Source organism: Hemitrygon akajei, unplaced genomic scaffold (genome assembly GCF_048418815.1).
Source record: "Hemitrygon akajei unplaced genomic scaffold, sHemAka1.3 Scf000045, whole genome shotgun sequence".
Classification (NCBI taxonomy): domain Eukaryota; kingdom Metazoa; phylum Chordata; class Chondrichthyes; order Myliobatiformes; family Dasyatidae; genus Hemitrygon; species Hemitrygon akajei.
In genome coordinates this window covers 656,845-673,270 of record NW_027331931.1, presented here as the reverse complement: position 1 = coordinate 673,270, position 16,426 = coordinate 656,845, and the positions used below count along the sequence as shown (strand labels likewise).

General features: G+C 42.7%; 2 protein-coding genes across 2 annotated transcripts in view; both read right to left on the bottom strand.

Annotated features, from left to right (window-relative positions):
- LOC140720570 (NACHT, LRR and PYD domains-containing protein 3-like) overlaps positions 1 to 16,426 on the bottom strand; it is a 395,705-nt gene that overhangs the window by 196,795 nt on the left and 182,484 nt on the right. The window lies entirely within an intron of this gene.
- LOC140720617 (uncharacterized) lies at positions 6,262 to 7,699 on the bottom strand. Its single transcript, XM_073035449.1, has one exon. It carries the CDS (start codon positions 7,602 to 7,604, stop codon positions 6,297 to 6,299), a length of 1,308 nt encoding a protein of 435 aa, XP_072891550.1. The 5' UTR covers positions 7,605 to 7,699; the 3' UTR covers positions 6,262 to 6,296.

Below are 16,426 nucleotides of genomic sequence, written 5' to 3'. Positions count from 1 at the left end.
TTACATCTTTTTTTTTCATTTTGTACTATTTATATGATTTAACAATGTGATATTTATATTCTTATATTAAATCACAATCGTTAAAATCTATGGTTAAAAATTAGGCTCTACTGCTGAACGAATTTCATGACATATGCCTGTGCTATTAAACTTGATTCTGGTATTGATATGGGAGACCCACCACCGGTCACCTGATCCCAGTTACCGCAGATCGTAATGAGAGATTGAAGCATTTTCTATTTATTTGCGTTCCTCAGAAATGACAACAGTTCAGTTTCCTTCTTTGGTTCCAGAGCAGAAGCTCAGTCTGTCTTAATATTTCCACACAATTAAAATGGGGAATTTGTTTACTATCATCACGTACTGAGCTACAGTGATAACTTTGCCTGACGTACCATCCACACAGATCGATACATTGCAGCAGTACATTGAGCTGATATACGACAGAACAATCACTGTAACAAAGCATTATGGCTGCAGAGAAAGTGCAGTACAGATAGACATATGGTGCAGGGTCACGTCGAGTTACATTGTGAGGTCGAGTCCATTTTATCTTTCATTTGGCTTATAACTGCAGACAGGAAGCCGTCCTTCAGCCTGGTGTTACGCACTTTATGGCTTTTGTATCTCTCCGCCAATGTGGGAGCGGGTTTGCAGCAAGAACGTCCAGGTTGTGAGGATCTTTATGTACATGCCCTGCTTTTCCGAGGGAGGGGAAGTGTAGGAAGAGTCCATGGAGGGGAGGCTTGTTTCCCTGATGTTCTCTGCAGTTCCTTGCAGTCATGGGCAGAGCAGTAGCCATACAAAGGCATGAAGTATCGACAAGGAGCTCAGAGACCTCGGCCTTCACCCTGCCTTGTGTAGCTGGATCCTGGACTTCCTGTCAGATCGCCGGCAGGTGGTAAGAGTGGGATACATCTCCTCTGTCTCTCTGACCCTCAGGACACATAACCCACAGGGTTGTCTCTTTGGCCCCCTCCTTTACTCTCTGTGCACCCATGACACTGTATTGCCACCCACAGCTCCAATCTGCTAATGAAATTTGCTGACAACACTACATTGATTGGCCTAATCTCAAATAATAAATTTCAATCGATCAAATGCATCCTGACAAGGCTCGGCCCAGACAAACTTTTCACCCTTCTTCAGGAGATTGGTCAGAGGAAGAGCGATAGCAGCAAAGTTCTTACAGAACTTACGGTAATATCCATCCATTCCCAGAAACCTTCCAGCAGCCTTCTCAGCAGTCAGAATAGGAACTTGAGAAATTGCCTGGACTTTTGCCCGAACAGGAGCCAACTTGCTTTGACCTACAACATAGCCAAGACAGGTCACAGTGGCATGGCCAAATTCACTCTTAGCTAACTGTAAGGTTGTCCTGAGAAAGCCTGTCAAACGGCTTCTCTACTGCAGAGATATGCTTTTCCCCAGTGTCACTCCCTGTGACTAAGTCATCAATACAGGTATCTGTGTGTTCTAACCCTCGAATTACAGAATCAATCATTCTCTGGACTGATCCTGGACCATTTGTTTTTCATTCCAAACGGCAAAAGATTGTATTCATACAACTCAGAAGGTGTCATAATCAGTGCAAAACCTAACACTACCATCAGGTTTGCGCACAATAACGGGGGGTGAGCTCCAATCTGATGCTGAAGGACTAATAATACCATTTGCCAGCATATATTCAATTCCTTGCTCAGCCAATTTACACTTTTCGACATTCATGCAATATGGGTGTTGTTTAATTGGTTTGGCTTGACCAATATCTACATCATGTTCTGCGACCGTGGTTTGCCTGGGAACATCGGGAAATAAATCTTTAAACTTCAGAATTAATTCCTTCAGCTGTTGTTGTTGCTTTGGCTGCAGATGAGCCAACTTGTTAACAATGTTTTCTGGAACAACCGAGTTCATTAGTCTAACTGGGACCAGCTCTGGTTTGTGAAAATTCTCAGACGAGTCAATTGTTTCATTCTCAGGGTTGCCAGATTCATATGTTTTGACAATAACACTCACAGATGGTGCCTGCTTGTCAAAATAAGGCTTTATTATATTTATGTGTACCACCTGTGTTAGTTTACGTTGGTCGGGTGTTTTAATAACATTATTCAGATCATTAATTTGAGAGACTATTTCATGCGGTCTATTGAACTTCGCCTGAAGTGGATTCATCAATATTGGAGATAAGGCAAGCACCTTATCTCCCACCTGGTGTTTTCTTTCTCAAGCCCACTTATCAAACCAACACTTCATTTTGTTTTGAGAAATCTTTAAGTTTTGTCTCACTGGACTACAAACTTGGTGTAGTTTATTCTTGAACTTCTAAACAAAGTCTAACAAGTTAACAAGTACATCCCCATCAATCCACTGATCCTTTAACAAGGTCAAAGGTCCCCTCACTCTATGATCAAATACAAGTTTAAATTGACTAAAGACCAGTGATTCCTGTACCGACTCTCTTACTCCAAACAAAAGCAAATTTATTCCTTCATCCCAGTCTTTTCCATTTTCAACACAGTATGTCTGAGTCATTGTTTTGAGAGCAGAATGATATCTTCCTAAAGCCCCTTGTGATTCCGGATGGTACACAGCCGATGTAATTTGTTTCGCTCCCAGTTCATAAACTACCTGCTGGAATAATCCAGATGTAAAATTACTTCCTTAATCAGACTGGATTTCTTTAGGAAAACCAGATAAAGTAAAGAACTTGGAAAAAGCCTTCGCCACAGTTTTAGCTTTAACATTTCTGAGAGGTATTGCCTCTAGGAATCTGGATGCAGTACTCATAATAGTTAGCAGATACTGATGGCCAGCTTTAGTCTTTGGCAATGGGCCAGCACAATCCACTATAAATGTTAAAAAGGGTTCACCGAATGCAGGTACAGGCCTGAGTGGGGCTACTGGCGTGACCTGATTCGGTTTACCCACAACTTGACAAGTGTGACAGGTTCCGCAAAAGGTCACAACATCTTTCCTCAAATTAGGCCAGTAGAATTATTTCATAATCCTGTTTACAGTTTTATTCACTCCAAAATGTCGACCTAATGGCATACTGCGGGCCAAAGTTAAAATTTCAGCCCTATAACTTTAGGAACTGCAACTTGGTGAACAATTTCCCATTCCTCACTCACTGGTATAGCAGGTGGCCTCCACTTTCTCATTATCACTCCATCCTTGAGATAATACCCTACTGGCACTTTCTTATTCTCATCATTTCAGAGAGTTGTTTCCTTTAAAGCTTCAATCTCAGCGTCTTGGTTCTGTTCTGCTATAAACTTCTTCCTACACAGGGATAAATCTTTCTCATCAGACTTACGACCTGAATCCTGTTGAAACAATGAAGGCAGAAAAGTCCCTGACAAGTCATCATAACCTGAATCCCAATTTTGGCTATCAGGGGTATCAGAATCATGCTGCACAGAACTGTCTGCGTCGGCAGACTTTTTAGCCATATTTCGAGTTACTGGGCAGGAAGGATAAATGTTAAAATCCATCTGTGGGTCGTCCGTGGTTGGCTTAGTTGTCAACAGCACTGCAGGAACAACTTTAGGTCATTCCCTAACAGCAAACTAACATCTTCCAATGATAAACTGGAGTATAATCCGATTTTAACAGGTCCCAAAACCAACCCTGACAGTAAAGTTAACTTGTACAACGGCACAGAAACCATGCCACCCCCAATGCCTTTAATAAGATTTACCTCACCAGTGTTAGTCTCATCACCAAACTTTAGAACGCTGTCTGATATAAGTGACTGAGAATCCCCAGTAACTCGAAGAATTTTCATTGGTACCGGGGTTGACCCTTCCTTTACTAATACAAACCCATCTGACATAAAATGATCGAATCCCTTCTTAACTCGGTCAGACCTCTCAGACCTTAACTGAGACTCAACAGAATGTTCAGAACCCTGTGGGTTTATAGGTGTTTCAACAGACTGATCACAGGCATTTGGGACTGCCTCCTTTTCCTTCTTCAGGACAGAACAATTAGCCATCATATGACCAGCTTTCTTACGATAGTAACAAGTATGACCAGAAAATTTCTCCTTCAACTGCTTCCCTTCATCCTTACTCTTGTCACTAGTCCCAGCTGTAATTTCTGGTTTACCCTGGTGATCCCTGCTACTCTTTTGGAAGCTCTTTTTCTGGGTAAACTTAACCTTGTGAGTTAAAGCAAACTCATCTGCTAATCTAGCAGACTCCTGCAAAGTGGCAGCATCCTTTTCATCTAAATACGTCTTTATGTCATCAGGAGCACACCTTTTGAATTCTTCAATTAAAACTAACTCTTTCAAGCTATTAAACTCATCATATATTTATCATCACCATATATATCATCATATATGTGCACCAGCGATCAAAACACACAGACTTCTCATAAGCAAATTACATATGTCCGGTTCACAGATTTCCTCAAATTTCTGAACTTTTGCCTGTATGATTCTGGGACCAACTCATAAGCTTTGAGCACAGCCTGTTTCACTATGTCATAATCAGCTGCTTCATCAACTGTCAAAGCAGAATAGGCTTGCTGAGCCTTCCCCTTAATTACACTTTGTAAGAGAATAGGCCAACCCTCTTTTGGCCACTTTAAATTCTAAGCAACCTTCTCAAAATGCTGGAAGTATTTATCAACCTCTGTCTCATCAAATGGAGGTACCAATTTAATTTCCTGACTGGCCTCAAACTTATCACCAGAGTCTAACGCTAGACCCCTTTGCTGCAACCACTCTATCTTTTCCAGCTCAAATAGCCTCTGTCTTTCTGCTTCCTCCCTCTGCTTTTCTGCCTCCTCTCTGATTTTCTGCCTCTATAGCCTCAAACTGCCTCTGCCTTTCCGCAGCCTCCATCTTTAATTTTTCTCACTCGTACTGGAGCTCAAGCTCACGAGGTTTACTTTCAGGAAACACCTCCAACTCCTCCACTTTAAACACACCCTCAGGTATATAATGTTCAGCTGTTATCCTCTGCAACTCTGCCCTCCTCATTGTCAATTTCAACATAGCAAGTTTTAACGTTTTAGCAAGACTCAACAACTCAATCCGTCTGGCATCCTCTAATGCCTCAGAAGTTGCCGCTTCCAAACAATAATCAGCATCCGCTGCTGATTTTCCACACACAAATCAATCAAAAGGGACTTCCCCAATGAAATCGATAATTAATGACTACGCCCCCATAGCTGTTCATATCCCGGATGCAGGCCCCAATTTTGTTATGAATCGTAAAGCTTTAGAAACGAATCAGCACCAATAGACTACACCTGGCACAACACACACAAAATGCTGGTGGAACACAGCAAGCCAGGCGGCATCTATAAGGAGAAGCACTGTTGAAGTTTCAAGCAGAGACCCTTCGTCAGGACTGCCTGAAACGTCGACAGTGCTTCTCCTTCTAGATGCTGCCTGGCCTGCTGTGTTCCACCAGCATTTTGTGTGTGTTTGAATTTCCAGCATCTGCACATTTCCTCGTGGAGTCTACACCTGGAGTCTGCTATTGATGTTAAAACTATCTTTATTAGAATCTACTTAAAATATAGTAACTTAAGCAAGATAAACAAAAGTTAACAGTGTTATGTGTATATATGTGTGTAAATATAAATCCAAAACTATTGAGCTCGGGGGAAACAAGGTCTGGAGTCTTGAGATGGTAAATTATGAAAGTTCAGTTCAACCACAGAATAGGTGATTAGAGAGATATTTGTAATCCAGGGTAAATGTCAAGGGAAGGCAAATATGTCGAATTCCACAGGTTCCATGGTGGTAAAACAAGAGAACAGTCACTGTAGATTTTATCTGTCATCCTTCCAAATCCACATACTAATTACCACCCAAAGTGACTTGTCACAAGGCGTATCGTCTTCAAATGAATTACCACACCACACCCAGGCAAGGGTTAACACATAGTGGTCTTCATAGGATACCCCAAATCAGATCCACTCCTATCGATTAAACGAGGTGACAACCACACATTCGATGTACGCTGAATCGATAATTAACCCACACTTGTGGGCATAGGAAAATTCCAAACAGTGACCCTTGGCACCTATTTCCCTTGTTTTGATCCTTCCATTTTTCCTCATTCATCTCCGTCTGACTCTGAGTGTCTGTGTCCTCAGTCAAAACTAAACAAGCTGGGAGTGATGTAAACAAGCTGCGAGTCAAACTGATTCACCTTCTTAATCTCTCTCTCTCTCTTAAAATGACAGTGCACAGCAAACAAAACCTAGGAATTCATAACAACTGACTGGTGTGCCAGTAGTCAGGATGACTGAGTGAATCCTTTCCCACATTCTCAGCAGGTAAATGGTTTCTCTCCAGTGTGAACTTGCTGATGTCTCTGTACGCTGGAAGACCGAGTGAATCTCTTCCCACATTCTGAGCAGGGAAACAGCCTCTCCCCAGTGTGAACTCGCTGGTGTTCCAGAAGGTGGGATGACAGAGTGAACCGTTTCCCACATTCTGTGCAATTGAATGGCTTCTCACCGGTGTGAACATGCTCATGTCTCAGTAGGGTGGAAGATTGAGTGAATCTCTTCCCACATTCTGAGCAGGTGAATAGCTTCTCCCCAGTGCGAACTCGCTGATGTCTCTGTAGGTCAAATGACTGAGTAAATCCCTTCCCACATTCTGAGCAGGTGAACGGCTTCTCCCCATTGTGAACTCGCTGATGTCTCTGTAGGTTGGATGGATCAGTGAATCTCTTCCCACAGACTGAGCAGGTGAATGGCTTCTCCCCAGTGTGAACTCGCTGTTGACTCTGTAGGTTGGATGGATCAGTGAATCTCTTCCCACAGACTGAGCAGGTGAATGGCTTCTCCCCAGTGTGAACTCGCTGATGACTCAGTAGTTGGGATGACTCAGTGAATCTCTTCCCACATTCTGAACAGGTGAATCGCTTCTCCCCAGTGTGAGCTCGCTGGTGTCTCTGTAGGGTGGATGAATGAGTGAATCTCTTCCCACAGACTGAGCAGTTGAATGGCCTCTCTCCAGTGTGAACTCGCTGATGACTCTGTAGTTGGGATGACTGAGTAAATCTCTTCCCACATTCTGAACAGGTGAACGGCTTCTCCCCAGTGTGAAATCGCTGATGACTCTGTAGGGTGGATGAATCAGTAAATCCTTTCCCACATTCTGAGCAGGTGAACGGCTTCTCCCCAGTGTGAACTCGATGATGACTCTGTAGTCTGGATGACTGAGTGAATCCTTTCCCACATTCTGAGCAGGTGAACGGCTTCTCTCCAGTGTGAACTCGCTGATGTCTCAGCAGGCTGGATAACTCACTGAATCCTTTCCCACATTCTGAGCAGGTGAATGGCTTCTCCCCAGTGTGAACTCGCTGATGTACCTGTAGGTTGGATGACTGAGTGAATCCCTTCCCACAGACTGAGCAGGTGAACGGCCTCTCCCCAGTGTGAACTCGCTGATGTCTCTGTAGGGTAGATGACAGATTGAATCCCTTCCCACAGACTAAACAGGTGAATGGCTTCTCCCCAGTGTGAACTCGCTGATGTCTCCGTAGGTTGGATGGATCAGTGAATCCCTTCCCACAGACTGAACAGGTGTATGGCTTCTCCCCAGTGTGAACTCGCTGGTGAGCCATTAGGTCAAATGACTGAGTGAATCCTTTCTCAGAAATTCAACAGATCACCAGCCTCTGCCCGGTGTGAACTGACTGGTGTGTCCGCAGGTGGGAAGACCAAATTAATCCTTTCTCACACACAGAACAGATGAATGGCCTTGCTCAGGGTGAACTTGCTGATGTACCTTCAATTGTGATAACCGAGTGAATCCATTCCCGCTGTCTGAGCAGGTGAACAGCCTTTCTCCTTTGTAAAATGACAGGCTTGCTATTTGGTCAAATGACCGAGTGAATCCCTCCCCACAGTCTGAGCAGGAAGGGTGGTCGATTGAATCCCTTGCTCCACTTCTTAAATATCTAGACAGAGACAACAAAACTGTTGTGCCGTGTTTGAGATTCCTGGAGACAAATTCCTTCTCGTTTTTAACCTGTGAAAAGATTTACAAAATCCATCAATGGGTGTAGGACAACATTTCAGATGAGATCACTTGAGTTGCCAAGGTTTGATCTGGTATCGCACTGTTACAGTGAGGTTCAACCCAAATTGGACAGAGAAATCATCTTCTGACTGGGCAGAGTGCGGGTATCTGGAATGACCATTAATTCCCTGATGCTCTTCCTGTCTCTATAAGAATGGGGCATTTCTACCGTCTCCAATCTGTGACCTGGCTCAGTTTGACTCTCTCCATTGGTATTATTCCCTGTTCCTGCTAAGCAGTATGGGTGCCTGGCCCCACAGTAACTGAAACAGTCTCACGCAAATTGTCTTTGTGGATGTGCATCTGGGATTTTCTTTTATGTATTATTAACCGAAAGTGCTACAGTTTTAACACCATATAAAAAAATTCCTGCTGAGATGAATGGTTGGTCCGCACAGCTGTTAAAAGGGGTTAGAGTGAATTTTTGTAATATTTCAGGTTCTTGTAGAAAAGTACAACACAGAAACAGGCCCTTTGGGCCATCTAGTTTGTGCTGAACTATTTAAACTGCCACCCCTACCATCCAGGTACCAACACAAACCTCTTAAATGTTGAAAACATGCTCGTATGCACCACTTGTGCTGGCTGCTCATTCCACAGCCGGATGACAGTCTGTGTGAAGAAGTTTCCCCTCATGTTCCCCTTAACATTTCACCTTTCACCCTTAACCCATGGCCTCTGGTTGTAGTTCCACCCCCATCTCAGTGGAGAAAGCCAGCTTGCATTTACACTATCTATGCTGCTCTATCACAATCAAATCTCCCCTCAATCTGCTACATTCCAAGGAATAAAGTCCTGACCTGTTCAATCTTTCCTTATAACCCAAGTCCTCCAAATTTGGCAACATCCTTGTGAATTTTCTCTGAAATCTCTGAATCTCTTTTAAATCTTTCCTGTAGGTAGGTGACCAAAACATCACACAATACTCCAAATTAGGCCTCTTTTACAAGTCAACATAATATCCATCTATTGTCAGTATTTGGTTCATGAAAGCCAAAGGGCTAAAATCTTTTTTTTCCGTCACTATCTAACTGTGATACCACTTTCAGTGAATTAAGGACTTGTATTCCCAGGTCCCTTTCTTCTAAAACACTCCTCCGTGCCCGACCAGTCACTGTGAAAGACTTCCCTTGGTAGGTCATACCAAAGTGTAACAACTCACACTTGTCTGCATTAAATTCCATTTTCCATTTCTCAAACCATTTTTCCCAGGGGGTCCAGATTGCACTGCAAGCCATGATAGTCTTCCTCACTGTCCACTACCCCCAGTCTTGGTGGTCATAAATCTGCTAATTCAGTTAACCACACTATCATCCAGATTACTGATATAGATGACAAACCACAACAGATCCAGCACTGATCCCTGTGGCACACCACTAGTCACAGGCCTCCAGTCAGAGAGGCAACCATCTGCTACCACACTCTGGCTTCTCCCAAAGACAGTGTCTCATCCAATTTACTATCTCATCTTGAATGCTGAGTGACTGAACCTTCTTGACCAACTTCCCATATGAGACTTTGTCAAGTGCCTTTGTAAAGTCCATGTAGACAACATCCACTGCCTTGCCTTCATCCACTTTCCTGATAACTTCCTCGAGAGACTCTCTAAGACTGGTTAGACATGACCTACCATGCACAAAGCCATGCTGTCTATACTTAATCAGTCCACATCTATCCAAATACTTATATTTCCGATTCCTGCACATACGTTCCAGTAACTTTCCCACTATTCACCACTCCGTGGGTTTGGAGATTTCCCTTGAATTTCATAGAATCATAGAAATCTATAGCACATTACAGACCCTTTGGCCCACAGTGCTGTGCCGACTATGTAACTGACTCTAGAAACTGCCTGGAGTTTCCCTAGCGCATAGCCCTCTATTTTTCTGAGTTCCGTGTAACTATCTAAGAGAGTGTTAAAAGTCCCTGTTGTATCCGCCTCGACAACCACTGCTGGCTGTGCATTCGACACATCCAACACTCTCTGTGTAAAAAACCTACCCCTGACATCCCCTCGGCATATATTTCCAAGCACCTTAAAACTATGCCCCCTCCTGTTAGCCATTTAACGCTGGGAAAAAATCCTCTGGCTATCCACACACTCAATGCCCCTCATCATCTTATACACCTAAAAAAGGCTCTAAACATAAACAAGGAAATTATACATTCCTTTGAGGATTTGTTGGAAGTAAACAAAATTATGAGGGTATAGATAGGGTAAATGCAAGCAGCTTTTTCCACTGAGGTTGGGTGGGATGACAACCAGAGGTCATGGGTAAGTGGGGAAGGTGAAAATTTAATGGGAACATTTGGAAAAGTTCTTTGCTGAAATGGTCGTGAGAGTGTGGAATGAGATGTCAGCACTAGTGGTGAATATGAGCTCGACTTCACCATTAAGAGAAGTTTGATTGGTACCTGGATGGTAGGGGTATGGAGGGTGATGATCCCAGTGCAGGTGGTTGCATTAGAGAGCTTAAATGTTTTTGGCATTGACTAAATGGGCCAAATAGCCTGTTTCTCCACTGAACTTCTCCATGTTTCTGTGACAGAGAAGCTGGCCAAACTTGTTTGGAAGGGAAAAGGTAGGAGTGACAATGGAGCAGCAATGGCTGGAGTTTCTGGGAGCAATTCGAGAGCTGAGTGATCGATACATCCCAATGACATTGCAGCATTGGAAAGGCAGCAGGGCACAACCGTGGGTTAAATGAGAATCCAAAACCAACATAAAATCAGAGGAGAGGGCAAACAAAAGAGCAAAAGACCATTCGGAAGCTTTTAGAATCCAACAGAAGACAACTAAAGGAAAGTCAGATGAGTTCGGGAGTGGAATTATGAAATGGTTGTCATTAATGAGTTTTGGTTGCACCCAACAGTCCGCGGCATTTAGAGGAACGAGATATCCAGGGCCTCAATATCTCTTGAAAACCAAGATTCCCTGCACTAGTTACCATTCAACTTTTATTTTGTCAGGCACGTACAAACTCTACACCCTTAAAATTTCACTTCTGAAGAACTCCCACTTACCAAGTATTCCTTTGCTAAAAAACATCCTGTCCCAATTAACGCTTGTCAAATCCTTGCAAATATCATAAAAATTGGCCTTTCTCCAATTTAGAATCTCAAGAGAGGCCCAGGCCTCTGTTTTTCTGTATTTACTTGGAATCTTATGATCAGTAGATTCCAAGTGTTCCCATACACTAATTTCTGTCACTAGCCCTAGATCACTTCCCAATAGCTTATTGCACACTTCTACATCGGGAATTTTACGTACTGATTAAGGTAGATTTGATAAGCTCTACCCCATCTAGTCCTTTTACAGCCTAGGAGTCCAGTCAATAAATGGAAAGTTAAAATCACTCACTTTATCAACCTTTGTTTCTTGGCATAGTCCATAATCTCTCTACAGATTTGTTCCTTGAAATCCCTCAGACTGTTGGGCGCAAGCAAGTCCAAGTAATGGCTACAATATCATAATTTCATGCCCTGAGGTCTGAACGACATCTGTTTGGTGTCAAAAAAACAACCTTGCCCTCAATGTCACTGAAACAAAGGAGCTGGCTGTAGACTACAGGAGTAATGGGGACAGGCTGACCCAGGATCTGGGGTTGAGAGGGTGAACAGCTTTAAGTTCCCTGGCATACACAACACCGAGGATCTCACCTGGTCTGTACATACTGGCTGTGTGGTGAAAAAGGCACAACAGCACCACTTTCACCGCAGGCGGTTCAGGAAGTTTGGGATGGGGCCCCAAATACTAACAACTTTCTACAGGGGCACAATTGAGAGCATCCTGACTGGCTGCATCGCTGTCTGGTATGGGTGCTGTACTTCACTCAGTTGCAGGACTCTGCAGAGAGTGGTGCGGACAGCCCAGCGCATATGTAGATGTGAACTTCTCACTATTCAGGACATTGACAAAAACAGGTGTGTAAAAAGGATCATTGGGGACCAGAGTCACCCCAACCACAAACTGTTCCAGCTGCTACCATCTGGGAAACGGTACCAGAGCCTGAAAGCCCGGATGAACAGGCCCAGGGACAGCTTCTTCCACCAGGCCCTCTGATAGACTAATTCATGCTGATACAATTGTACTTTTATTTATCCTGACTGTCCTGTTGTACATAGTATTTATTATAAACTATTATAAATTTCACATTGCACATTTAGACAGAGACGTAACATATAGATTTCTACAACTCATGTATATGAAGGATGTATGTAATAAAGTCAATTCGATTCAATTCACCCTCTCCACTATCTGTTCTGTCACTCTGGCTCCAATCCTCCCTGCAACTTTAGTTTAACCACCCACCCCACAGGGGAGCACTAGCAAGCCTTGCAACTAGGATATCAGTCCCTTTCTAGTTCTGTTCCCCTAACTAACGAATCCCCTATCACCCCCTTTGACTTTCCTCTGCCAGGTAATCCCCCCCATCAGTTTGTAAAGTGTCCACCTGTTGTTGTATGAGATGGCAACAAGAGTACTCTGTGATGGCTATTTAACCTCATTCTCCTTCCTGACTCTCACCCAGTTTCCTGTGTCCTGCACCTAGGGTGTAACTCAACTCTCTGCACGTCATACCTATCACACCCTCCGACGCTTGGATGATGCGTAATTCATCCATTTCCAACTCCAACTCCTTAAAGTGCAGCTGGATATATACCTTCTATGTGAGGGCATCAGGGACACTGGAGGTCTCCCTGCCTTCCCACCAATGTCCCCTCTAATTTGTAATGACCAGTGTGTGCAAAAATCTTGTGCTGTACAATTTTTACCCAGTGACAACAACATGCGCAAACTGAATTTTATATAGAGAAGTATTCATTTCAACAGTGAGCAAATCACTGTCAGTAAGAACTTTGATCTCCTCTGGGCTTGATTGAGTTCATCTGCACTCTCATACAACCTATGTAACAGGTTAACACCTATTTGTGATTTTCTTGCTAAATGATGCTTTAAATTTCAGATTTCCAAATATCACTCCACTTCTTCTCCAGCAACTCTTACATCACCACAAGACACACAGTATTGTACATAAATAGTTCCCCTGAAGTCTCACCCAGGTGACTGACGGTGGTGAACTCAGTGATGGTAATGCCAATGAATATGAAGGGAAGGGCGGTACTCTGTCTCACTGAGTCTGGCACATTTGTGATGTGAAAGCTACTTGTTGGCCAGGGCAAAGGTGTTTGATATCATTATGTAGCCAGACAGAATTGGTGGAAGCATGTTCTCACTGGTAGAAAAGTGCAGACCGAGAGGAGGTAGAACAAGCAATGCAAACAAAATGCTGGAGGAAATCAGCAGGCCAGGCAGCATCTATGGAAAAGAGTACTAATGCTGAATTCCTCCAGCATTTTGTGTGTGTAGCTTGGATTTCCAGCATCTGCAGATTTCCGCTTTGTGATTGGAGGTAGAACAAAGATGATTTTCTCAACTGGTGATGTAAAAGATTTTAGAGCCATAGAATAGAACACTACAGCACAGTACAGACCCTTCAGCCCTCTATGTTGTGCCGACCCATATAAACTTTAAAAAAACGAACTAAACCCACACTACCCCGTAACCCTCCATTTTTCTTTCATCCATGTGCCTGTCCAAGAGGCTCTTAAATACCCCTAATGTTTTAGCCTCCACCACCACCCCTGGCAAGTCATTCCAGGCACTCACAACCCTCTGTGTAAAAAAAAACCTTACCCCTGTTGTCTCCCCTAAACTTCCCTCCCTTAATTTCGTACATATACCCTCTGGTGTTTGCTATTGGTGCCCTGGGAAACAGGTACTGACTATCCACCCCGTCTATGCCTCTCATAATCTTTTAGCCCTCTATCAAGTTCTAGACCTTTCAGATTATTTCACGTTTCATAAAGATTGAAACAGAATAGGCAGAAGCACACCGTTCAAAAGTGCTGGCTTTCAATCCACGGTGCATTGACTCATAACATTTTTTGGGTGTATGTTTGTCAGAAACACATGCCACAGATTTCCCATCAGAAGTGCAGGTAAATTCTGGACCTGATTTCAAATGAACCACTGAGCACTCTAAAAAAAAGGTGCTGCAGAGGCCGATTTCTCCCTTGTGCTTTTATTTTTAGTGTGAACTATGTAACATTGATGGTGATTAATGATCATTACTTTCAGGTGACAGCCCTCCAAACCTGTGACTAACCACAGTAAAATTTAGTGAACCTGCCATGATTGGGTCTTGGGTGTCGGACTAGCAGATTTTCTGTATTATTAGATGTTCTCATATTAATACATCATACCTCACTTCCAAATAACTGTTTTTAGACATCACATTATAGAATGATGTGTTCCACATAACCTGCAAGTTTAAAAGAAGCTCAGAAAATAAGGTCAAAGTAAGTTTCAAAAGCATCTGGGAAACAGAAACGTGCAAGTTTAAAGGGAGCAGAGATACCTGACTGACCTGCATGAGGTGTTGAGCTACCTAAAATGCATTCTTGAATGTATAATGTAGATTTAAAGCAATAATTTGATTTAAATTATTTTATTAAATACACATTATCTTCGATCTCTTAATCACTATTCACATTTAATGTAGGATTAACCTTTCTACATTTGGATAACTACAATTTTTGTTCTTTTCTTTCGAAAAATGCAGTCACATCATAACACTATTCAAACTTCGGACCCAAAGTCTTTTTCCCAGGAAAAAAAATACTATAAACTTTTTGCTATTTAAAATTGGTAACATTTATTAATTCATGCTATGGTTTAAAATTAAATTGCTTAACTCCCTGAAGCAAACTTGTAAGTTCACTAGCTAATAAAGATTTGAACAAAGAGGATTGTATATTTTACATACAAAGCAGCATAATATCAATGCTCCTACATCATAAATTGGGAGATGAATATACACATCCCAAACTTATTAGGTATTTGGACTCAATTTTTCCCACAGATGGTGAACTGCTAATCTTGGCTGGTTCATCAGGCACAGCCCGGAGTAGATCTGAAGGGAGGTGGGGTGGTTTGTGTATTTGCGGCAGTGCTGGGAGGAAAAATCAGCATGAATGATGAATGTCTTTAATGTCCCTTCCTATAAAATGCTCTACAAATGTCTCACACTTATTTGACCTTGAGCTTTTCTTAAAACCATATTACACTTTAGTCAGGATTACTTAGAATTTCAACATCTCTTTTCCAGCGAAAATAATAAGTGGGAAGGGGTATAATTTAAAGATCCTATATATTCAGTTTAATCCACCCCATTCTAATGAAATGTTTATTCAGTTATTCATGCTATTGACAAGGCTCTGAATAAAGCAAATGAGGACCAATAGGTGTGGTCCATTCTTACAACCAGTTCAATGGCATAATTTTAATCTCACTTCTCCATGTCTTCACATTTAGGAGCAGAATCACAAGAAGAGGTGGCAAATGACCAGGTGGTAAAAGCTCTCATTTCCTTTCCAATTCTATTTGAAAGTACTGTCTTAGTCTTCAACAATACTGTCCTGTGGATATCCAGTAAGTGTGCTCTGGAAGTCCAACCCAAAGTAGAATCCTTGCTAATCTACAACGCTAGCACTGTACCTCACCATACTTTATGTCTGGTAATTTAGCCAAGATTCCTATTTTCTAATCACAGGAAAGACTAAGTGTTAATTTAAAACAAAGGCTAAGATTTAAACTTTCATCTTATGGTGATGATCATCTAATGTTATACTGCTTTTCCCTATATAAAAGGGGTGATAGTTAAGTTTGTGGCCTAAGGTTGAAGGAGTCAATTTTAGAAAATCTAGCACATCTATTTTTCAACATAGTCCCCTCCTACATTTACACACTTAGTCCAGTGGTCGTGGAACATACGTATCTGGGACCTCCAGAAAGTGTCCACAGATGGGTTTTGTTCCCTTTCTCCGAGTTCCTAATCCTTGCATTTAGATAGCTGGAGTTCAGCTCTGTCTGAGAGATCCATCGGTTCCCGTTCCCTCATCAGCCGGAAGCTCCCCGGGGTCCGTGTACGGATCGTGGGGCTGAGAGAGAGGGAAGAGAGCAGGACTGTCCCGGGATTACTGGCCACGGTGTCAGAAATTCAGAGGAATTCTCCCGAAGTCGGAGTTTAAGATAAAAACACAGAGAATCGCTCTTACCTGCAACCGACATTTTCAAAGCCTTCTGTGTTCTGCACGCATGCGTGATACTCGGGGACGTCATCAGCCTGACGCCTGCGCAGTTCATCAGTGCTTCAGTGCCTGACAAAAATTATTACCGCAGCGCCTTGTGGGTAATAATGGTGCCATTAAACATTTCTTGAAGCACCGGTTCAATGTCCATATCTCATTTTTTTTCGGGTGTATCGAAAAAATCTGCAGCTCTTTTAACGCAGAAAGCGG